This window comes from Amblyraja radiata, chromosome 13, assembly GCF_010909765.2.
Source record: "Amblyraja radiata isolate CabotCenter1 chromosome 13, sAmbRad1.1.pri, whole genome shotgun sequence".
NCBI classification, from domain to species: domain Eukaryota; kingdom Metazoa; phylum Chordata; class Chondrichthyes; order Rajiformes; family Rajidae; genus Amblyraja; species Amblyraja radiata.
The window spans coordinates 59,579,407-59,604,569 of record NC_045968.1 but is presented as its reverse complement, the minus strand read 5'-3'; the positions used below and the strand labels follow the sequence as shown (position 1 = coordinate 59,604,569).

General features: G+C 43.2%; 1 protein-coding gene across 1 annotated transcript in view; it reads right to left on the bottom strand.

Moving 5' to 3' along the window:
- The window catches only part of chrd (chordin), a 30,848-nt gene extending 6,586 nt beyond the window's left edge, over nucleotides 1-24,262 (bottom strand). Inside the window, exons 1-15 of the mRNA XM_033032181.1 lie at nucleotides 24,194-24,262; nucleotides 23,990-24,104; nucleotides 20,793-20,889; nucleotides 20,566-20,707; nucleotides 19,985-20,116; nucleotides 19,469-19,551; nucleotides 18,506-18,653; nucleotides 14,329-14,435; nucleotides 13,336-13,452; nucleotides 13,079-13,235; nucleotides 9,843-10,084; nucleotides 8,207-8,320; nucleotides 6,964-7,170; nucleotides 6,752-6,845; nucleotides 5,445-5,495 (exon numbers count right to left, since the gene is read on the bottom strand). Of these exons, the coding sequence (XP_032888072.1) occupies nucleotides 5,445-5,495; nucleotides 6,752-6,845; nucleotides 6,964-7,170; nucleotides 8,207-8,320; nucleotides 9,843-10,084; nucleotides 13,079-13,235; nucleotides 13,336-13,452; nucleotides 14,329-14,435; nucleotides 18,506-18,653; nucleotides 19,469-19,551; nucleotides 19,985-20,116; nucleotides 20,566-20,707; nucleotides 20,793-20,889; nucleotides 23,990-24,104; nucleotides 24,194-24,218 (1,831 nt within the window). The 5' untranslated portion in view covers nucleotides 24,219-24,262. The remainder of the gene's footprint in view (nucleotides 1-5,444; nucleotides 5,496-6,751; nucleotides 6,846-6,963; nucleotides 7,171-8,206; nucleotides 8,321-9,842; nucleotides 10,085-13,078; nucleotides 13,236-13,335; nucleotides 13,453-14,328; nucleotides 14,436-18,505; nucleotides 18,654-19,468; nucleotides 19,552-19,984; nucleotides 20,117-20,565; nucleotides 20,708-20,792; nucleotides 20,890-23,989; nucleotides 24,105-24,193) is intronic.
- Between the last annotated feature and the right edge of the window lie 901 nt (nucleotides 24,263-25,163).

Here is a 25,163-nt window from a genome sequence, read left to right as displayed (position 1 = left end):
CAAGATACAAGAGGCATTAAAACATAGACCACAGAACTGTGCAGCACAGAAACGGCCCACAATGTTTGTGCTGAACATGATGCCAAGTTAAACTGAACTCATCTGCCTGTACAAGGTCCATATCCCTCTATTCCTTGAACTTCTATGTCCCTATATAATAGCCTCTTAAACACCACCATCACATCTGCCTTCACTGCCAGGCACATCTCAATTAAAGGTTCTGACTATCCACGTTTCTAGACTGTCTACGTATCTAAGTTTCAAAAAATGTATACATTTCTATTAAATTTCCCCTCAACCTCTGATGTTCCTGAGAAAACAGTCCATTTATCTAATCCCTCCTTGTAGCCGAAGTCCTCTAATCCAGGCAGCATTCTGGTAAATCTCCTCTGCACACTCTTCAAAGCCTCCACATCATTCCTGAAATGGGAAGACCAGAACTGCAGGCAATACTTCAAATGTAGCCTAACAAAAGTCCTATGGAGCTGCATCATGACTTCCTGACCCTTATACTCAACGCCCCTAGTAATGCAGGCAAGCATACCATGTACCTTCTTTATCACCCTATATACTGGTTATGTCACCTTCAGTAAACTACAAACTTGGACTACCATATAACCATATAACCATATAACAATTACAGCACGGAAACAGGCCATCTCGACCCTTCTAGTCCGTGCCGAACACATAATCTCCCCTAGTCCCATATACCTGCGCTCAGACCATAACCCTCCATTCCTTTCCCATCCATATAACTATCCAATTTATTTTTAAATGATAAAAACGAACCTGCCTCCACCACCTTCACTGGAAGCTCATTCCACACAGCTACCACTCTCTGAGTAAAGACTACAAGACCTATCAACACATCGATGATATTAAGGGTTGTCATTAACAGGGGCCACGTAATGTTTTTGAAAGTGGGGGGGGCTGAGTGATCACTGATCACCAGCCTCGGGGGTACCCTATCAGTTATGACCTTTGACTACTTCCTCCATCAATTTTGAATGCAATTGGCTAGCACTCCTTGGAATCCATGCAATCTTACCTTCCAGATAAGCCAATGATGTGGGAATTTGCTAAAGTCCATACACACAACGTCCACTGCCCTGCCCTTACCAATCCTCTTGGTGAACTCTTCAATACATTCCATCAAATTTGTGAGACTTGATTTCCAACCCATGCTGATTATCCCTAATCTGTGTGTGCTGATCCAATTGCTGAGAGAAGCTGTCCATACAAATCCCCAGCAACAACATACCCACCAGGCTTAGTGATATTTTCACTCGTGGCCAAAGATGATATAAATATATCTGCAGAGGCCTCTGCAATTTTCTCTCTGGCTTGTCACAAGGATGTACTTGGTTAGGCCCTGGGGATTTATCCACACTAATGCCCTTTAAAACAACCTATACTTTCTCTTTGGTAATTCAGATATGGTCTAAGATTCATATGCCGTAATTCCCTTGCTTCCATGATCATCTGCTCTGCAAAAAATGGATGGGAGGTATTTATTTAATATCTCTCACATCTCTTGTGGTTCTACACAAGAGATGTTGATCTTTATGGAGACCTATTCTTTCCTTCACCACCCTTTTTCCCTTAATGTACCTGTAGAATCCCTTGGGACTTTCCATTACCTTGCCTGCCAGCTCCATTCCATGCCCTCCTGATTGCTTTCTTAAGTATACAGCTACATTTATGGAGGGCTTTGCTTGATCCTATTGACTAACTCTGGTATCTGCCTCCTTTTTTCCTGCCCAAAGCTTCTACATTTCTCATCAACCATCAAATTGCCAGCCTTGCCTTTCACCCTAACAGGAACATGTTGCCCTTGTGCTCGTCCTTACAAGTTTTTGAAAGCCTCCACTTGATAACCATTCCCTTACCTACAAACAGACTCTTCTATTTAGGATCTTTACTTATGGGCCATGCATATCCTCCTCCACAACTACTTTAAAGAGATTAGAATTATGGTCACAGGTCCCAAAGTGCATCTCCACTACTGACACTTTAGTCACTTCCTTTACTTCATTCCCCAAGAAGAGGTGTTGAACACTCACTAGCATGTATTAAGGAAGCTTTCTTGGACATATTATACAAATTCCACCCTGTCCAAGCCTTTGAATGATCCAGTCGATATAAAGGAAGATGAAATCTCCCACTAATACTATCCCATTATTTTTGCAGCTACCTGCAATCTTCCTACACATCTGCTCATCTAATCCACACTGACTATAGGGAGGCCATTAATAAAATGCTGTCTATATAATCATTCCCTTCCTATTTCTAAGTTCTCCTTACGTAACTTCACTGGATCAACCCCCAAGAATATTCTCTTTCAGCACTATAGTTATGTCCTGGATGTTATAGGGAGGAACTGCAGGTGCTGGTTAAACCAAAGATAGACACAAAATGCAGGAGTAACTCAGCGGGCCAGACAGCATCTCTGGAGCCAAGGAATGGGTGACTTTTCAGGTCAAGACCCTTATTCAGTTATGTCGTCTCTGATCAAAAAGCCCACCCCCCTGTTCCTCTCCTTCCATCAGCCCTATCATCCCTGCAGCATATACGCTGGAATATTCAGCTGCCAGTTTCTCTCACCCATGTTTCTGTTCTGGCCATAAGAGGGAGCGAGGTAATAGAAAGGAAACTATAAGCCGGTTAGTCTGACCTCCGTAAGGATGAGGTTTGGGGGTACTTGGACTTGATGATAAAATAGGCCAAAGTCAGCATGGTTTTGTTAAGAAGAGAACTTGCTCGACAAATCTGTTGAAATTCTTTGAGAAAGTAACACACAGGATAGAGAAAGGAGAGTCAGTTGATGTATTTAGTTTAGTTTAGTTTAGAGATACAGCGTGGAAACAGGCCCTTCGGCCCACCGGGTCCGCGCCGACCAGCGTTCATCGCACATTAACACCGTCCAACACCCACTAGGGACAATTGTTTACATTTACCAAGCCAACAAACTTGTACGTCTTTGGTACTTGGGAAGATCTCAGAGAAAACCCACGCAGGTCACGAGGAGAACGTACAAACTCCGTACAGACGGCACCCGTAGTCAGGATCGAACCCGGGTCTCCGGCGCTGCGTTCGCTGTAAGGCAGCAACTCTACCGCTGCGCCACTGGTATTTACTTGGATTTTCAGTAGGCTTTTGATAAGGTGCCACACATGAGGCTGCTAAACATAGGACCTCAAGAGATTAGAGGCAAGATACCATCACGGATAGAAGATTGGTAGAGTGGCAGAAGGCAAACAGTGGCCTTTTCTGGTTTGATGGAAGTGATTAGTGGTGATCTGCAGTGGTTAGTGTTGAATCGATGGGTTTGTGGCCATGTTTGCGGATGACATGAAGATAAGTGGAGAGACAGATAGTACTGAGCAAGCAGGGAGTCTGCAGAAGGACTTAGACAGGTTGAGAGAATGGGCAAAGAAGTAGGGAATAGAATACAGCATAGCAAAGTCTGGCAATGGAATAAAGGCAAAGGCTATTTACTAAATGAGAAGAGGTTTCAGAAATCAGAGGTGCAAAGGGACTTGGGAGTGCTAGTGCACGATTCCCAAAGGGTTATTTGCAGGTTGAGTCATTGGCAAGGAAGGCAAACTCAATGCCACCATTCATTTTGAGAAAGCAAGAATATAAAAGCAAGAATGTAAGGCTGAGGCTTTATAAGGCACTATTCAGACCACGATTGGAATACTGTGAGCAGTTTTGGCCCCGTATCTGAGAAAGGATGTGCTGGTGTTGTAGCGGGCCCAGAGGAGGTTACGAGAATGATCCATGGATGATTAGGTTAACCTAGGAGGAGTATTTGATGTAGTCGTTGGTTTAGGAGGATGAGGGGCTATCTCATTGACACCTCCCGAATAATGAAAGGCCAAGATAAAGTGGACGTGAAGAGAATATTTTCAGTGGTGGGAGAGTCTGGAGCCAGAGGACACATCCTCGAAAAAAAAGGACACACTTTTAGAAAGGAGATGAGGAGGAATTTCTTTAGCCATAGGGTGGTGAATCTATGGAATTTATTGGCATGGGTGGCAGTGGAGGTCAAGTCATTGGGTAATTTTAAAGCAGGTTCTTGATTAGTAAGGGTTCAAAGGTTATGGGGAAAAGGCAGGGTAATGGGATTGAGAGGGAAAAATAGGTTGAATGGCAGAGCAGACATAATGGGCCGAATGGCCTAATTCTGCTACTATCTCTTACAATCTTATGATATAATAAATTCCCACTCCCCTGAGACATTGTTCTAGGTTCATCCACCTTATCCGTTAAGCCTCTAGCATTGAAATTAATACAATTTAAACCACCACTCTTTCCTCTTTCTTTACCATGCATATCAACCTGTTCCATCTGCTAATCTATGTCCGTTTCACTATGGTATTTGCCTCAACCTCTCATCTGCTTTCTTTCTCATCTGGGACCCTTTCCCTGCCAATCAAATTTAAATTCTTCTGAGTCGCACTGGCAAATCTCCGTCCCAGGATGTTGGTCAGTGCAACGCTGTCCTCTTATACAACTCATCTCTGCTCCAGAAGAGATCCAAATGATCCAAAAATGTGAAGCTCTGCCCCCAACATCAGCTCCTCAGCTGCATGTTCCTCTACCATATTCCTGCCCTCTCTAGCTCATGGTGTCAAGGGAATAATACAGAGATCACCTCCCTCAAGATCCTGCTTTTTAACCTCTTTCATCACTCCCTATATTCACTCCACAGCACTTAATCCCTTTGCATGAAAGTACATCGATTTTGTATTATTGAAATTTACTTTTGTAAAATATACAGCTTTTCACAATTATTGTTACACTGTGCTACTGAAGTCAGTTTCATGGAAAGTTTTCCAATTACAGTACATACAAAATCATTCAAAATTCACCTATTAAGGACATTGTGTTTACGATATCCCGATTAATTGGTGCAGCTTTGTTATGCACTGGGGTCTCTATTGTGGATGGGACCTGCTTCTGCAACAGTATTTCTAAATAGGAGGGCATAGGTTTAAGGTGAGTGGGGAAAACATTTATAAGGGAACTGAGGGGAACAGACAGTGAAGTAACATGGAGAACAAACTGCCTGAGGTAGAGTCGGGGGCAAGTACAACTTTTCAAAGGCACTTGGACAGGATAGGAACGGTTTAGAGGGACGTGGGCTAGGCTTGTTTCGGCAACATGGTCAGCATAGATGCGTTGGGCTGTAGGACCTGTTTCCGTGCTGTATAACTCTATGATTCTACGATTCCAGTGTTAAAGGTTGCAAACCCTTTAAATTATGCTGGACCACATTTGTACCCAAAATATTCACCATATTTTTCACCAACTATACTCAGACTGATTACATCGTATGGAAAATAGTAGAACTCCTGGGTTAAATATTTACACAACAACAATTGACTTACGATTGGATAATCAAAATCATTATTTTGTTATTAAAATCACAAATTTACCTTCAACCTGGTCGCTTCCCTTTTTGTTTTCATTTTTTGCTTCAATTATATCTGTTCAAATTATAACAGAGCAAGGCATGAATTAAACAAAGGTACACACAATTGCTGGGGAAACTCAGCGGGTGCAGCAGCATCTATGGAGCGAAGGAAATAGGCGACGTTTCGGGCCAAAACCCTTCTTCAGACTGATGGGGGGTGGGGAAAGAAAGAAGGAAAAGGGGAGGAGGAGGAGGAGCCCGAGGGCGGGCGGATGGGAGGGTGGGAGGAGACAGCTAGAGGGTTAAGGAAGGGGAGGAGACAGCACGGGCTAGCCAAATTGGGAGAATTCAATGTTAATGCCATAAGGACGCAAGGACCCCAGACGGAATATGAGGTGCTGTTCCTCCAATTTCCGCTGTTGCTCACTCTGGCAATGGAGGAGACCGAGGACAGAGAGGTCGGATTGGGAATGGGAGGGGGAGTTGAAGTGCTGAGCCACCGGGAGGTCAGGTAGGTTATTGCGGACTGAGCGGAGGTGTTCGGCGAAGCGATCGCCCAACCTACACTTGGTCTCACCGATGTAAATCAGCTGACATCTAGAGCAGCGGATGCAGTAGATGAGGTTGGAGGAGATACAGGTGAACCTTTGTCGCACCTGGAACGACTGCTTGGGACCTTGAATGGAGTCGAGGGGGGAGGTGAAGGGACAGGTGTTGCATTTCTTGCGGTTGCAACGGAAAGTGCCCGGGGAGGGGGTGGTGCGGGAGGGAAGGGAAGAATTGACGAGGGAGTTGCGGAGGGAGCGGTCTTTGCGGAAGGCAGACATGGGGGGAGATGGGAAGATATGGCGAGTGGTGGGGTCACGTTGGAGGTGGCGGAAATGGCGGAGGATTATGTGTTGTATTTGCCGGCTGGTGGGGTGAAAGGTGAGGACCAGAGGGACTCTGCCCTTGTTGCGTGTGCGGGGATGGGGAGAGAGAGCAGTGTTACGGGGTATGGATGAGACCCTGGTGTGATCCTCATCTATGGTGGCGGAGGGGAATCCCCGTTCCCTGAAGAACGAGGACATTTCCGATGCCCTGGTATGAAATGTCTCATCCTGGGAACAGATGCGGCGTAATTAAACAAATGTTTTCAAAAGATTCCTGATGCAACTAATAGAACATTTCCATCAGGTTGATTCAACTCCTTGATGAGCTGAGTGATATTTAACTAAATATATAAATTACATGTATCCAGCTGCTTCATTTACGCCACTGCACAATGATGGTTTCTGGGATCAGCTGCGACTCGTATGGCACATTGTTTTGCATTCATTAAAAACATACCTCGACAAACTGGACAGCATTTATCTTCGACGTGAACAATTTCTGTGCAGTTCAGAGGAAGACATAGGATAGGATCACATATTACGGTCCTTTTCTGAAAGAGTAGATAAATGTGCCTCATATGAGTATAAAGGGCCATGCTAAACTGGAGCTGACAAAATAAACACAGATAAACCTTCTTCACACAATGAAGCTGGCTTTCATTATATCACCTGGCAACTGCAGGTGGAGCATTTCTGGTCATAATCTGGGGTCCACTGGGAACCATGGGCTCGTTGTTGCCCTTCAAAGAAACAAGAATTTGGATCTTTCTTCAACTGTTCGGGATCAGGTTTAATTTCATGAAAGAGATCGTCTTCGTACTCGGGTTCCTTAGGTATGACAAATCCTTTTGACTCGCATTGGTTTTGAATCAGCACCTGAAGAAGATTACAGTTTTAATACATTTGACCATCATTGGTTCATAATGTTCACAAAATCATGGCCTGCATGGACATTTTCAGCTACAACTAATAGCCTGGGCTTTATCCATCTGAATATTTCACTGCAACTGGGTGGCACGGTGGTGCAGCGGTAGAGTCGCTGCCTTACAGCGCTTGCAGCACCGGAGACCCGGGTTCGATCCCCACTACGGGTGTTGTCTGTACAGAGTTTGTACCTTCTCCCCGTGACTGCGTGGGTTTTCTCCGAGATCTTCGGTTTCCTCCCACACTCCAAAGACGTACAGGTTGGTAGGTTAATTGTCTTGGTAAATGTAAGAATTGTCCCTAGTGTGAGTAGGATAGTGTTAGTGTGTGGGGATTGCGGATCTGGTGGGCCGGAGGGCCTGTTTCCACGCTATATCTCTAAACTAAACTAAATTAGACTATTGCAATAAGCATGTTATTAAATAGATTATTTCTAACACCATTCCATCATATCTTATTACACATCATGAACAAACCAGTGGCATTTTACAATTAACCAAAAATTCAAGTGGATTAGTTCTAGACAAACCAACAATTTTCAAATGTAAATGCTGGAATTGCAGTCTGCTTCTGTTTTTAAATGATGGATAGTTTTTTTTAAACCAATCTTACTTTTTCTTAAAGATGAAGATAGACACAAAAAGCTGGAGTAACTTAGTGGGTCAGACAGCATCTCTGGAAAGGAAAATAGGTGAAGTTTCGGGTCGAGACCCTTATTCAGACAGAGTCAGGGGAAAGGGAAACAAGAGATATAGACGGTGATGTGGAGAGATAGAGAACAAATAAAAGATAAGCAGAAACGTAATGATGATAAAGGAAACAGGCCATTGTTAGCTGTGTACTAGGTGAAAACGGGTTACAGACAATGAGACTCAACAAGACGACTCTGAAGCCAGTACAACAACTTAGGTGGAGTGGGATGGCGAGGGAGGTTTGCAAGGGTTATTTGAAGTTAGAGAAATCACTATTCATTTATTTGTTTACATACCGGTCCTCGTATCTCTCCTTTGGGATTCAGTTTTGTGCTAACTTGAATAAATGCAGTTCCTCTATTAAGATGCTGGAGAAGTTCCGTGGCGATATCCTTTAATATTCCTTGGGCCTACAAGACAAAGTAAATTCTTTAAACCATATGTAAAAATCTAAATTCCATCCATTCTATAAATGATTTATCATTTGCTTTAATTTTTTAAATATCAATAATTAACTTTGCATTCCATAAGTATTTTAATACAATATCAGTCCGAATCCAAGGCAATATTTTTAGTTATTGCTCAAACTTTACTCAAATATAATCTGTTGGAGGCTGGAATTCTTGGATATAAAATGGACTGTCATCCTAAATATGGATGGCAATTGGGTGGGCAAGATCTATTTTTGAGGCAGACAGCTCCTTTAAAAAGAACAACAAAAAAATTTCTTCCAGACTTTACTGAAGGCGTTGTCTTTCTTTAAAGGTCTGGTTCCACAGACATATGCAGATCAGACTTAGTTAGTATTCTTCATGCAAGAGTCTAGATGAAAAGTGTGGTTATCTTCATGTATCTATGCAATCGATTTGTTTTTATGAAATTATGTATTTAACTTTGTAAACAGTCCACTTGGAGAGAAGTAGAGTTGTAGTTTGGTGAGGAGGACTGTGAATTCCAATCTATTCTCCCTCAACATCTGCTTCCAGCAACTTTGAAACCAGAACTGGTAGCTGATTCTCCTCTCTAGCCTGTGAATGCTCCATTGGCTGGCCAAACTGAAAGCAGGCAATTCAGAGCAGTGCAAGAATCCAGGGAATAGTTTGATGTGCTGGCTACATATATAATGTGTATGTTATTAATAAATAATATCCTGAAGATAGACACAAAATGCTGGAGTACCAGGCAGCATCTCTGGATAGAAGGAATGAGATAGGAGAAGGAACTATCCAAAGATACTGCCTATTCCGCTGAGTTCCTCCAGCATTTTGTGTCTATCTTTGGTGTAAACCAGCATCTGGAGTTGCTGACCTGATCTCTTGGTTGCTAAACTCTTTAACTCCCCTCCCATTCCCACACAGGCCTTTCTGTCCTGGGCCTCCTCCATTGTCAGAATGAGGCCCCGCGATAATTGGAGGAATAGCACCTTATATTTTGCTTGGGTAGCTTACACCCCAGCGGTATGAACATTGACTTCGCTAACTTCAAGTAACCCTTGCTTTCCCTCTCTCTCCATCCCTCCCACTTCCCAGTTCTTTGACCAGTCTTACTGTCTCCGACTACATTTTATCTCTGTTTGCTTTGTTGTTACCTTCTCCCAGCTAACAATGATCTATTCTACATGTTCCTTGATTTCCATCCCCTGTGTTCTATTTTCACACCTTACACTTCCTAGTCTATGTATCTCCCTCTCCCCTGACATCAGTCAGAAGAAGGGTCTCGACTCGAAACATCACCTATTCTTTCTCTCCAGAGATGTTGCCTGTTCTGCTGAGTTACTCCAGCATTTTATGTTTATCTGTAGGTCCTTCCTACATAAATAATATTCTGAAGTTGATGCCATGAAAATGTTGCCTTGGGTCAAATTCTGCCCATCCATGTAGTTGATGTGATATTGATGTTTTTAAATGATCTACTATTTGAAGAAAGTATTACCTCTGATCCATAGAAACCTTTAAGGAGCCGTTTATGTTCACCACTGTTATCGTCCATTTCCCCAATCTCAGCAAAGCCATGGAGATGTGCATTGATGGTAATATCTTCAGCTTTATTCAGCCCAGCTACCACTATCTCATAGTGAAGATGGCAATGCTCATCCAAAGACAGCCAGACATGGCCTGCTGACCCAGTCTTTACCGGGGGTACCACAAACTGTCCAGCTAATGGAATTGGCAGCTCTGTAGAGGACAAGTCACCTGTATTAGTATTGTACATTGAACCCCATTCCCTGGATTTTGCTGCTTACATCTGTTTGTAAGATGAGCTTCCAGTGAAGGTGGTGGAGGCAGGTTCAATTTTATCATTTAAAAATAAATTGGATAGTTATATGGATGGGAAAGGAATGGAGGGTTATGGTCTGAGCGCAGGTATATGGGACTAGGGGAGATTATGTGTTCGGCACGGACTAGAGGAGTCGAGATGCCTGTTTCCGTGCTGTAATTGTTATATGGTTATTTGCTGCAATAGTTAAAAACAACATATGCAATAACCACAAAATTACATAAAATAAGAGAAAAAATAAAAGCAAAACAGAAAACACTGCAAATGTACCACAGGTTTATCATTAACTGGTGGAAATGCCAAAGATTCCAGGGCATAGGTTTAAGGTGAGAGGGGCAAAGTATAAAGGTGATGCATGGGGCAAGTTATTTTTTAAAGAGGGTGGAGGGTGCCAGGAACACACTGCCACCACGAATGGTGGTGCAGGCGGATACGGTGGTGAGGTTTAAAATATTTTTAGTTAGGCACATGGAATTACAGGGATTGGAGGGATATGGATCACATGCGAGCAGATGAAATTAGTTCATCTTAGCATCGTGCCTGGCACAGACAGTGTGAGCTGAAGGCTTGTTCCTGAGCTGTGTATTCTGTACTCTGCATTCTTATTGTGGCTGGAAGGAAAAACAAATAATGCTTCTGGCCTGAACCTCAGTCAGAACAGGGATGCATAAAGAATGTTATCATTTCTGATGAAGAGTTTTCCCAACACGCTAACCTATCTTTCTATTTCAGCCGTTGATTGACATATTGTGTAACACATCAATGTTTTGAGCAGGAAAGGATCAATGAGCTGTCCAGGGCTGCCATCTGGTTCCTTACACTAAATCAGTAACTCCATGACCAAGTAAAACATCATCCAACCATTCTTTAAACGTGATTGTTTTTCTCTTGGGCTACTCTCATAGAGTCATAGAGTCATACAGTGTGGAAATAGGCATCTTCAGCTCAACTCGCCCACACCGGCCAACATGTCCCGGCTACACTCGTCCCACCTGCCCACGTTTGGTCCATATTCCTCTAAACCTGTCCGATCCATATACCTGCCTAACTGTTTATTAAACGCTGGGATAGTCCCAGCCTCAACTACCTCCTCTGGCAGCTTGTTCCATACACCCACCACCCTTTGTGTGAAAAAGCTACCCCTCAGATTCCTATTAAATCATTTCCCCTTCACCTTAACCCTATGTCCTCTGGTCCTCAATTCCCCTGTTCTGGGCAAGAGATTCTGTGCACCTACCCAATCTAGTCCCCTCACCTCTACGAGATCACCCCTCATCCTCCTGTGCTCCAGGGAATAGAGTCTCGGTTGGTAGATATTCTCACATTTCTAATACCTTTCAATTAAAAAATGTTTTATCTAAATTCCTGATCTTCTATCGCACTTAGAGTTTTGAAGTAAGTTTCAATGTGTTCTACTCAGCAGAGAACGTTTCTGCATTTAGTTTCTCTTGATTATTGAAATAATACAGAGATCTGACTGACTTGCTTGCTCTAAAACTCCAAAGAAAGTAAGGTGTCAGGAGAGATAATCTTTCCTCAGAACATAATACATTTAATTCTGAAATCTGTCTTGCTGTTAGCCTTCCTAGATTATTTTTAATAGTCAAAAGTCAAGAGTATTTTATTGTCATATGTCCCAGATAGAACAATTAAATTCTCACCTGCAGCAGCACATATAACAAACTGGAGATAAAGTTCAGTTGTGTATATATGCACACATATATATAGATCACACACACACACACGCATATAACACACACACGCACACACATGCGTACACACAAAAAATATATAATAGTGCAATAATAACATTATATTCTGCGATTTGGGGACTAGAAACTACAAATCTATTCTCAACAATGTCAGATGCAATTCCAAAATCATCTCCCCTAATTTCAAAGATCTTAATTCGTAAACCAAATGATTTACATTTTGCTTGTTCTCACTGCTTGGGAACATAGAGCTGGTGATGAAGTGTGTTGTTATATTTGTCTGCATTAAAAGTGCTGCTCAAATAGATTGAGAATGTTATTGTTGCTTGAAAGACCGAGTCAACAAAGCCCCCAGTTTCCTTCAATGGCCGATTATTTGAAATAGAATAAAACATTAATAAGCAGTTGCGATTTTCAGTCTCCCAATTGAATTTTTATGTTGCACTTTTTCTGCAGTGGGATATTTTCTGGGCTATTTACCACGCCTGCCCAGAACCTTTGGATTATTGTTTAGCTTAGTTTAGTGATCCAGCACATAAACAGGCCCTTCGGCCCACCAAGTCCATACCAACCAGTGATCCCCGCACACTGGGGTCATGCCATCAGCTATATTAACCCTACTTCTTCTTCCACAGACATTGCCTGAACTGCCAAGCCTTTTGGAAATTATCTGCCTTTATTTAATATTTCCAAAATCAACATTTCGGGCGGCACTGTGGCGCAGCGGTAGTGTTGCAGCCTTACAGCTCCAGATACCTGGAATTGATCCTGACTACGGTTGCTTGTCTGATTGTTTGTACGTTCTCCCCGTAACCGCGTCGGTTTTCTCAGTGTGTTCCGGTTTCCTCCCACATTCCAAAAATGTACAGGTTTGTAGGTTAATTGGCTTGGCAAAATTGCAAATTGTCCCCTGTGTGTGTAGGGTAGTGTTAGTGTGCGTGGATCGCTGGTCGAAGTAGACTCGGTGGGCCAAAGGGCCTGTTTCCTGGCTGTATCTCTAAACATTTTGCTTTGAATTATTGTACAATTTTTGCTTCTATCACATATGATAAAATTGAGCTGATGAAAGCTCTGAATCCAGGCATAATTTCAGGTTTCTCGAGGAAGATGTGTATGGTAACTGTTTAATGTGCACCAATCTACCCATTCTTAGGTGAATAGTTGTTCTATTTTCCTTACCGTAGTATCTTGCTTGAAGGCCACTATAGAGTAGAGAACTGATTTGTCCTCTCAGTTCTCCCTCTTCATACTCCTTTGTTGCAACATTGATAAAGAGCTCGTTCTGTAAGAGCATGTGAATCTCCCTGCCATTGAGATTGTTGCTAACTCCAATTGCCTGAAATTACAACACAAGCCATTTAAAGGTTAAAACACAAACAGCTATTTACTGATGACTGCGCAGTTTCACTCTTTCATCAAGAGATGTGAATACTTACAAAATTATTCCTGTAGTCAGACGTTATATCATGTAAAATATTGCGCATGTGTCTGCGTCGAGGCTTAGTTTCAATTGTGAGTCCCACAACTTCACTGGCAGTGCCAGCTATTTGTACCTGTCACAAAATACCAACATTACTTCTCAATGCTCTTCGCAATTGGTTATCATCAAATGTTTGCTATCCCCAGCATTTATGGGCATGGCATAACTAAAATGCAAGCATATTCTGAAATTAAGTATAAATCTGTGCGTAAGATTGAATGATCTGTATTAGTGGAACAGGTATTTTTGCACAGGAAGGAACTGCAGATGCTTGTTTAAACCAAAGATAGACTCAAAAAGCTGGAGTAACTCTGCGGGTCACCTCCTCCAATCTCATCTACTGTATCTGTTGTTCAAGGTGTGGGCTTATACGTCGGCGAGACCAAACGGAGACACCTTCGCTCAGTCCGCCTGGACCTACCTGATCTCCCGCTTGCTAAACACTTTAGTTCCCCTTCACATTCCCTCTCCTGGATCTCCTCCATTGTCAGGGTGAGGCCAAACACAAATTGGAGGAACAGCACCTGATACTTTGCTTGGGAAGCTTACAACCCTACGGTATGATAATTGGTTTGTCTAACTTCAAGTAATTCCTCTCTCCATCCTTCCCTCACCCAAGTCGTACTAGCCTCAAAGTTGGCTTGTTGAGTCTCGTTGTCTGTAACTCGTTTTCACCTAATTCCTAGCTAACAATGGCCTGTTTCCATTAACAACTACTTTTTTGCACATCTTTCATTCATCTGTTCTATATCTCTACATCAATGTCTATATCTCTCGATTCCCTCGCCCCTGACTGTCTGAAGATGGGTCTCGACCCGAAACGTCACCTATTTCTTTTCTCCAGCGATGCTGCCTGACCCGCTGAGTTACTCCAGCTTTTTGTGTCTATCTTAAGTATTTTTGCGCATTGGTTTACATGATAACCTGGCAAAATATATAACTTTATTACCTGGAATTCAAGGGTCCCGTTGTCATGTAAAGTAAACTTTGCTGAACCAACAGCACCAGTTTTGGTTGGAGTGAGAGAATTTCCGCCTGAAAGGACACTCTGAATAGCTAATAGAAAGAAAACAAAATAACTCTTAAATTTGGATACACATATCAATGCCTCAATTGAGTGTTGTTTAAAAAAAAGGCAGTAGCATATTGTGAGTCATGGAAGTATGTTAATACCTCTCAATTATTGAAAAGTTATGATAGAAAAGAGGCTTTGTTTCAAGTGAAGGCAGAACATTAGAGAAGTAGGCGCTTGATTGACTGAGGGAGAGACCGCGGCCAATAAAGGCAGGAAAGGTGCTGAAATATGGGAGATGGTTTTTCTCTTTCAAAGTCGAGATTTGGTGAGCAGCCATTTTGAGAGAAGAGAAGGTATTTTTGAAAAATGGGTGGGTAGTGGAGAGAAAGGCGTTTTGATTAACAGGATCTGGAGAAAGTATACTTGGAGCAATTGTTTTTTGGCAAGTCCAGATCTGACATGTGGGAGGTGTTTAAAGGCCAATTGATTGATTTTTTTAGAACTGACATGTTGCAGTAAGTGGGGCGGGGGGGGAGGGGGGGGGGTGGTTAGAATAGAAAAGTAAGGGAACCTTGGATGACCAAAATAGGTTGGAAATTTGGTCAAAATATCAAGGAAGTGCATGAATGGTTTAAGAGGATGAAAAAAGGAGGAATGAACTCGTGGGCAAAAAGGGGCTGTGAAATGGCTTTGATGAGTCAGATTAAAGAAACTCCCAATGTTTTTTATACCAATATAAAAAACAAATGGATAATCAGAGAGAAGACAGGACGTTCAAGGAGGGAATTTGTGCTGGTAATCTGGGCATATAGATGAGACATTAAACAAGTACTTTGCATCTGTATTCACCAAGGAATAGTACATGGAGGACAGTGAGATCTGTGTGGAGAATACAAGTATCCAAGGGCATTTTAGATTAGGAAAAAGAGGTGTTTGAGTTCTTGGAAAGCGTTAACATAGATAAATCCCCATGACCTGATGGAATTTACCCCAGATTATTGAATGAGGCAAGAGAGGAGATTGCTGGAGCCTTGACCAAGATCTGTGCATCTTCTCTAGCCACAGGCGAGGTCTCGGAAGGCTGGAGAGTAACTAATGTTGTTTCTTTATTTAAGAATGGCAGTAGAAAAAAATCCAGGGAATTCTAGTCCAGTGAGCTGCACGTCAGTAGTAGGGAAACTATCAGAGAGAATGGCTTTGTACACTGCAGGTTGTATCTTACAGATTTGATCAAGTTTTGAGGAGGTGACGAAGGAGATCGATGGGGGTAGGGCGGTGAATGTTGTCTACGTGAATTGTAGTAAGGTATTTGATAAGGACCCCCAGGTAGGCTGGATTTAACAGTGACTTGGTCGTATGGATTTGAACTTGATTACTGATGGTAGACAGAGGTTTTGGTGGAAGGACAATATGCATGCTGGAGGTCTGTGACCAGTGGAGTTCTGCTGCTGCTTGAGATATATATATATATATGAATGACTTGGATGAGAATGTAGACGGGTTGGTTAGTAGATTTGCAAATCACACCAAAATTGCTGTTGGCATGGACTATGAGGAAGCCTGTGAAATTATATAGTGGAATATAGGTCAACTGTAGAAACAGGTGGAAAAATGGCAGATGGGATTTAACTCAAGCAAATGTAAGGTGTTGGAAGGTCAATTGCAAGACGAAAATATACAATTAATGACATGACTCTCAATAGCATTGATGTACATGGGGATTTTGGAGCCACAAATCCACAAACGAGGATAGAGTGGCAAATGCGGCATATGGTATGCTTGCTTTCGTAGGTTGGGGCATTGAGCATAAGTGTCAGGTCATGATGCATCCTTTTAGGACTTTGGTTAGGTGAGGTGCGCTTGGAGTATGGTGTGCGATTCTGGTCACCCCAATATAGGAATGATGTGGAGGCTTGGGAATGGGTACTGAGGAGGTTTGCCAGAAAGATGCCTTGATTGGTGAGTATTAGCTGCAGACATGGACAGACTTGGATTGTTTTCCTTGGAACGCCAGAGGTTGTGGGGAGATCTGATAAAAGTATATAAGATTATGAGAGGCATAGGGTGGACAGTCAAATTCTTTTTCCCAGGATGGAAAAAAATCAAGTAATAGGCGGCATAGCTTTTAGGTGAGACAAAAAAAGTTTTAAGGAGATATGTGGGGCAAATGTTTTTTACAACAAGGGTGGTGAGTGGCTGAAATGTGCTTCCTGTGGTGGTGTTTGAAGCAGATAGGTTAGTGGCATTTAAAAGACTTTTGGATAGGCACATGGATTGCAGGGAATACAGGTTACATGAAGGTAGATAAGTGATGGTCTTGGCATTATGTTCGGCACAGATGTTGTGGGTCAGAAGGACTATTCTTGTGCTGTCCTGTTCACTGTTCTATTATGCACCAATTGGATGCACATATCTGTGAGTGAAAACTGACCTCATTCCTAAAGGGTTCCATTTGTATTTACCAGTCCATCCAGAAATATAGTCAAACTCTCTTCAAACTTTCCCAAATTAATCCTAGGAGGGACAGGGGGAGAGGGAGGGGAGAGAGAGAGAGAGGGAGAGGGGGGGGGGGGGGGGGGGGGGGGGGGGGAGAGGGAGAGGGGGAGAGAAAGAAAGAAAGAAAGAGAAAGGGGGTGCTAAACGGGAAATGGGCAACTCAATGATAGAGGGGGTGGGATACAAGTGTACAGAGGCTGTGGAAAGCATCTTGTCCGGAAATATTACCATCTGGTTTGGGAATTGCTCTGCCCAGGACAAGAAGGCTCTGCAGAGAGTGGGAACTTCACTCGTCCCCCTGCAGGAACTATACATCAGGAGGTGCAACTCCAGAGCCAATAAAATCATGGGAGACCCCTTCCACCCCTGCAACGGACTGTTCCAGCTGCTACGGTCAGGCAAACGCCTCCGTTGCCATGCTGTGAGAACGGAGAGGTTGAGAAGGAGTTTCTTCCCAGAGGCCATTCGGACTGTAAACTCCTATCTCACCAGGGACTAACTTTACTGTACCACTCTACTGTGTTTTTTTTTTTTAATTTCATTTTTTTTCCCTTCCGCCCACAATATTTAATATGTAAAAGAATATGTGATTCTGTTCCATTCTGTTTGTAGTTTGTTTGGTTGTTTGTTTGTTTGTCTTTTTGCACAAGTCCACGAGCATTACCACTTTTCATTTCACTGCACATCTCATATGTGTATGTGACGAATAAACTTGACTTGACTAAAGAAGGGGCGGAGAAGCAGAGTGATAGACCTGGTAGGAGATGGTGGGATAATGTATGTGACCAGGATGGGCAGGGGAAAGAAAAGTGGGAAAGGGGAGGTATTACTTGGAACTGGACAATTCAAGGTTTATGCCACTGGCAGTAAGCTACCCAAGTGAAATACGAGGTGCTGTTCTTGCAGCTTGCATTGGACCTCACTCTGGCAATGCAGGAGGCCAGGGACATAAAGGTCAGCATGGGAATGGGAAAGAGAGTTAAGATGGGCAGTAACCGGGAGATCCAGCAGGCTTGGTGTATGGAGCACAAACAGTAGCCCATTCTCCGCCTGGTCTTGTCGAGGCCACATTAGGAGGAGCAAATGCAATAGGCACAGTTTGAAGAGGTGCAAGTGAACCTGTGTCTCACCTGTGTCTCTGAATGGGAGAGAGAGGAGGTGTAGGAGCAGGTATTCCATCTCCTGCGATCGCTGGGGCAAGTGCATGTGGAGGGGGTGGTCTGGGTGTAAAGGTACGCACAAACCAAGCAGTTGTGGAGAGAGTGGTCTCTAGAACAAGTGGAAAGGGATGGAGATGGGAAGTTGAAACTGGTAGTGGGATCAAGTTGCAGGTGGTGAAAATGTCGGAGAAAATTATGTTGCATGTGAAAGCTGACGAGGTGAAAGGTGAGGGCCAGGGGAACTATCCTTGATCTAGCTGGGGGGGGGGGGGGGGGGTTAGAAATGGAAGATTTGTTTTCCCTGCTGTAGAGTGATGAAATCTTTAGCAAAACCGTGTATATCACATTTAAACCTCAGTTGTCCATGGTTCTTCAGCCTGAATTGCAAGTTCAAACTCCTGCACTATTTCACATCCATTCTCTCAAGTTTGCAGTTACTTAGATTTTCCACTTACTATTGCACGTTTTCTTAGCTGTGATGATTCCTGAAATACGGCCTGCATTTCTGCTGTCAGTGTCCAGAGAAATTTCCAGTTGGCCATGTGAAAGCAGAAACATCTCCTCGTTACTGAGATCAGTCATCACTTCAGCAAAACTGGAGTCCTGGGCAAAAGGTAGAGTTATTTCTCCCAGCTTCACATAAAGTAAAAACATCATTGCGTTTGCATTATTACTATTCAATGGAATCAACTTTCTAAGTATGAACAAAGTAACAGATGAATGAGTTAGATTCCACTGCCCGGGACCTTGAAATGGCTGTTCAATCTCACCGCGGCATTTTGGTAAATTAAAGAAATTATATCAACCTGAAATTAAAAGCCAGTGTAAGAATTAATGTGAGTGAAAGAAATGGATTGTTGTTAGCGGTGGATAAAGGTGGAGGCTCGAAGGGCCAAATGGCCTCCTCCTGCACCTATTTTCTAAAAACCCATTTGGTTCACTAATGTCCTTTATGGAAGGAAATCTGTAATAGGTCCCACTGCACCTATAGTTTAGTTTCTTCAGTATTTAGTTTCGAGATACAGCGTGGAAACAGGCCCTTCGGCCCACCGAGTCCACGCCGACAGGCGATCCCCGCACACTAACACTTTCCTACATACACTATGGAGAATTTACATTTATACCAAGCCAATTAACCTACAAAACTGTACGTCTTTGGAATGTGGGAGGAAACTGGGAATCCCAGTGAAAACCCACGCAGGTCACGGAGAGAAGGAACAACCGCGTTTGGTTGTTTTCCAAATGCGGTTCAGAAAAACGTTTCCATGTGAATTCAAGCACAATGGAAAGATTCTCAAGTATTTTAAAGCTTGGACGGAGTATTTATTATTCCTGCATTACTCTGTCCATGATCCGTGCCTTGTGTGTTTAGTGTTTAGAATTATTGCCGTGCAAAATATGGGGAAACAAAGTCTTACATGGGTGGATATATTGGCTGTAACTTCTCTCAATGGTCGGTCCCTGTACGACAACTGCACCCGTACTGGGATTAGACTGCGATCTGCAAAAGAAGACCAGAATTATGAATGAGTAACATACCACAGGTTCATAGAACACAGAATAGTACAGAACAGGAACAGGGCCTTCAGCCTGCAGCATCAGTGCAGAACCTGATGCTAAGATACATTAATCTTTTCTGCCTGCACTGTGCAGATAAACAGGATATTTGCAATATGCATAATCAAATGCAAAACCACAATGTGTAAAGCTGATACTATAATATAACTGTCAAGAACAAAATTGGGTTGTGAAAATCGTGATTGGTAAAGCATTACTGACTTCAAAATCTCCCATAATGACAATGGTTATGTATATATTGCCCCATGTTAGGATGCTCGAATGCAGGATGATGTTATGATAGAGGATTATAAAATATAAACTGATGTCTGAATCCAATGCAAAAACAGTGCGGTAAATGTTTTTACCCTTTTCACTCTTGTTCAGCAACCCTTTGAACATAATGATAAAGTGTAGATTGTCTTCGACATCACTGAGGGTCAGCATGGCAATGCCGCCCAGTCCTGTGCCATCTGGGTCAGTTGAGGTCAGAACAGAACTGAATGTTTCTAGAGGAAAAATAAACATGTTTGTAACATACAAAATAATGCTTGGTAACACATTAGGAATTGCAGCATGGAACCAACTGGATTTTTGTTACACTAGTTTTGTTACACTTTGATTAGTACGGGTGTCAGGGATTATGGGGAGAAGCAAGATAATGGGGTTAGGAGGGAGAGATAGATCAGCCATGATTGACTGGCGAAGTAGACTTGATGGGCTGAATGGCCTCATTTTGCTCCTATCACTTATGACCTTATGACACTATTTCAATTGATTAGTTTCCAGAAGCTAGTTCGCTAGAGAAAGCCACTGATGAATATATTGCCTTGTGTCATTTACGTTATGTTCTAAACTGTTTATTAATGCAGATTTCTGGCTATTCTCCAGTATCTTAGAGTGAATGAGGGGAAAGAAGCGCAGCTGCCTCAAGCCCTGCGTGTGGTGTGAGATTTACCAGCAAAGAGTGCCCTGTGTTTGACGATTCTGCCGTGGATGCCAGCATCTGACCGTGGCTGCATTATCAGAGCAATGTGGAGTTGATCAGACTTCAGCAGCTTCATGTAAGGTTTATGCACATTCCTCCATATGCCACAGATCTGCAAACAAGGCCAAATGCACAGGTCACAGAACAAACATCAGAAGATACAATGGGTAAGGGATGCGGGGTGATCAGCAATTTACCAGGTTGTTTTGAGGTGAAGACATCTTGTGGACTGGATGTTCAAATAAGACTGTCCCATCTTGATCCCGAAAGCTCACCCTAATAGGGCGGCTGAGTCTACAGACCAGAAGGAAACAGCTAATATTCAGGCACAAGAGATATCATTTAGTTAACAACAAAATCTGATTGTCTTGGTTCTCTTACTTCCTCCTGTTTTCTTCTAAGAACATAGAACAAGGAAGCAGCCCTTTAGCTTACAATGTCATTAGCTAACAATATATGATGCAAAGATAAACTCATCTCATCTGTTCACACATGATCCATATCCCCCCCCCCCCCCCCCCCCCCCCCATTCTCTGCAGACCCATGGTTTAAATCACACCAACCTCTATCACAATTTCATCAGGTCATTCTGTCCTATATCCTTTGTTAGAACAGTTAAAAGAATTGAGTCACCATCCATATCTAAATTGTTCCAGAACTCCACCATTATTAAAGTGGAAATATGTTTTCTGATTTTACCAAATACTCCAGTTCTATGTACTTCCATATCAGGAAATGGTTTCACTTACTAATACATTCCTTATTATTATAAACACCTTCTGATTTCAAGGTAACACATGCCAGGTTTCTGCTACATATTCTCAGAGTTTAACCCTTAGGCCCTACTATTCTTTGGATGAATACATCCTGCACCTCCTTTCAGCCCAATTTGCCTTTTCTGATGCATTGCAAGTGAGAACTGATCGAGGCTCCATTTAACTGAAGCGTCATTCTCTCTGCCTGCATTTTCATGGTCTCTGGCCAGCATTAGATTGTATTTTGTTATGTGTTTATACTGGCATTTGATGATTTGTCTACAGGGAACGTTCACATGCTATGTTCAACTTTGTGTCTCTGCACAATAAGAAAATATTTTGATTTTCCTTTCACAGATCTGAGGTGGAAAACTCAAACTCTCCTTCCGCCCCCCTCCCCCACTTTGCTTTGTTTTGCTCTTTGTCGGTGCTCCTTTGTGCATTATAAATTTCTTCTTTCAAACATATAACTTGGGGATTCCACTACCTTAGTGGGACATGAAAACTTTAATAAGAACTCTGTTCTTTCATTCAAATTATGAATATAGTGAAACTCTTAAGCCCAAATCAGATCCCTGAGGAACATCACATAACTCCTCCGCCCCAAATCAAGGACAGTTCATTTCCCCTTAATTTCCTTACACTACCTTTCAACCAATTGCCTTTCTATTGCCTTGTTCTGCCTCACCCGTTAATGTGAAATTAAAAATTCTAAAATTATCTGTGGTGATAATGCAATTACTGTTCAACATAGTCTCAAATATCCAAATTTGCCTGTCCATTATAGATACTGAAACTTCAACTCCCAATCATGCCCCACACGGCAGATCTCTGAATTGGCAACTATACTGCACTCTTTAAGCGTAACTTCCAATGTGAGGATTTAGCATTGGGATCCAAGATATTTGGCAAGTTGACTCCAGGCTGGAAGGAAGCAAAGAGTTGGCCTTTGGGAGCTCTCAAGGCGGTTTGCAGTGGGATTCTACAGAGCTCAGTGCAGCGGGATGGTAAATGCATGAGCAATGATTGAGAACTTAGCAAAAGTTGCCAAATTATGTATGTGGTTGTTATTGACAAGGGAAGTCTTGATTGTGGAAAGGCTTTCATAGTTTGACCAGGTGGGTGGAATTATGGCAGTGGAACGTACAGAGAAGAAAGGAAGCGCTTTTGGAAAAGCAAGTGTGTGCCCAGTGACAAGTGTAGAGGAATAGGGAAAATGTGGGCCATTTTAGTGGGAGACACTGTGGAGGAAGGCATATCTGAGCTATGGAGAACACGTGAAGCCAACATGAAGTGCTGTTTACAATGGGTGTTACAACATTGGAGAAGGTGCAGAGATTTCTGAGCCAGTTGACAGGGCAAGGTGGTTCTAGTTTAGAAGACTGGTTAGTTAGGCTGCAATTGTTTTCTTTGGAGCAGAAAAGCAGGAGAGGTCTAGACAAATGTAACAGGAGGGACCCATTGGGTCTTGTGGGCAGGCATGTGGAAATGCAGAGAATGGTGGGATGGGGGTACTGCAGACAGAGGAGATTTATTTAACTTGGCATCCATGTTAGGCAAGGAGATTGTGGGCTGAAGGGCCTGTCCCTGTATTGTACTGTTCTATGTTCTATTTTGCCATTGAGGGCTGTGGAGGCCAAGTCAATGGATATTTTTAAGGCAGAGATAGAGATTCTTGATTAGTACGGGTGTCAGGGGTTATGAGGAGAAGGCAGGAGAATGGGGTTAGGAGGGAGAGATAGATCAGCCATGATTGAATGGTACAGTAGACTTGATGGGCTGAATGGCCTAATTCTGCTCCTATCACTTATGAACATTCCTCCACTCGAACAGGTTACAAGGTTAAGGAAATGAGTAGCGTAGGAAGAAATTGCAGATGCTGGTTTAAACCGGAGATAGGCACAAAAAGCTGGAGTAACTCAGTGGGACCGGCAGCATCTCTGGAGAGAAGGAATGGATGATGTTTTGTGTCGAGGCCCTTCGTCTGAAGAAGGGACTCGACATGAAATGTCACCCATTCCTTCCCTCCAGAGATGCTGCCTGTCCCGCTGAGTTACTCCAGCTTTCTTGTGTCTATCTTGGGTTACAGCACGAGTTTGCTGAAGGGCAGGGTGATGGTGGTCAGAAGTTGTGAGGCAGAATTGTTAAGAGGAGTGGGGTTTGGGTGTTGCGGGTGACTTTAGTCTCCGCTATCCACGGCACTTCCCCGCGGAGACAAACACTACCCTCCAGCCTCTCTCCTCCCATCTGGAGTTCATGACTTGCACGGCTAGAAGGAGGTGGGAGTCGCCCAGTACAGCCGGTTTGTTGCCTCGGCATGTTATGGGAAAGGGTGCTGGGGCATTCACTCCAAGGCCGCTTAAAATAACCCTCGCTAGGTTTGCTCCAGAGCACTCGCATGGGTATCAAAACATCCGTGAGCCCCTTGCGGATAGTCACAAAATGATGGAGTAACTCAGCGGGACAGTCAGCATCTCTGGAGAGAAGGAATAAATGACCTTTCTGATCGAGACTCTCAGGGGTCAGGGAAATGAGAGATATAGACGGTGATATAGAGAGATATAGCAAGTGTGCACAATATCCCTCCCTCTCTCCCTCCCTCCCTCCCTCTGCCGCGACCTGTTCGCTGTTTCAAATACCTTTCACAGTGAATGGCGAAGATGAGGTTGGATCTGACCAGAGTGAGCCGAGCTTTAGCTACCGCCCTGGACACCGACCGGTGGCCAGATGTTGCTGTGAGCAAGGCCACAAAATCTAAGAAAAAGCAGAGAGGCTGGTGAGTAGCCACCACGGCCAACTTCAGCAGTCGCTGTCCGCATGCAGGGTGGGCAGCCAATGTGTACCTGTTCTGCTGTCCTCCATGTACATGTCCTCAGATGTGATGTACGAGCGGTCGTTGTGACTCTTTTGCAGGTCATCCTCCTTCTCAAGAGGAAAGTACTCAAATCCCTCGAAGTTGGCGTTGGGTTTCTTCTCCGAGCTGATGGTACTTTCTGCAGGATGGACAACACGATGTCATAAGCTCATAGGTGATAGGAGTAGAATTAGGCCATTCGAGCCATCAAGTCTACTCCGTCATTCAATCATGGCTGATCTATCTCTCCTAACCCCATTCTCCTGCCTTCTCCCCATAACCTATGATTAAATAAATTCTTCCTCATCTCCTCAAGAATCTATCTATCTCTGCCTTAAAAATATCCATTGACCTGACCACGGGATGGAAGATTACAACCTTCACGTGGTCCGCCCTGTTTCGACTGATGCAATCAAGTCGACGTGCACAAACAGAAGATCAAATAGAACAAGTTGTCCTTTAGGCTGTGCACGCCATAGGAAAGAAGAAGTAGACCTGACCACCACAGCAACAAATTCCACAGATTCACCACTCTCTGACTAAAGATATTCCTCCTCATCTCCTTCCTAATGGAACGTCCTTTAATTCTGTGGCTGTGACCTCTAGTCGTAGACTCTCCCACTAGTGGAAACATCCTCTCCACATCCACTCTATCCAAGCTCTACACTATTCTTGTATGTTTCAAAACCGCGCCACGGCACTCTTTGTAATGTTCAGGTTGGGAGAGAACTGAGGAGAGGGAATGAGCCTCACCTTTGGGGCAGGTTTTACAGCAGTGTCCAGGCAGCAAGATTGGGGCATGACACGGAGGCTCATGGCAATCGTGTTTGATATTTCTGCAACTCACTTTTCCAATCACTTTACCCCTTCGATTGGGTTGCTTTAGAAAAGACAAAACGTTGAAACAAACTTTATATTTTACGTTTGAAAACTTACTAGGAATGAACAGAGTGCTGCCA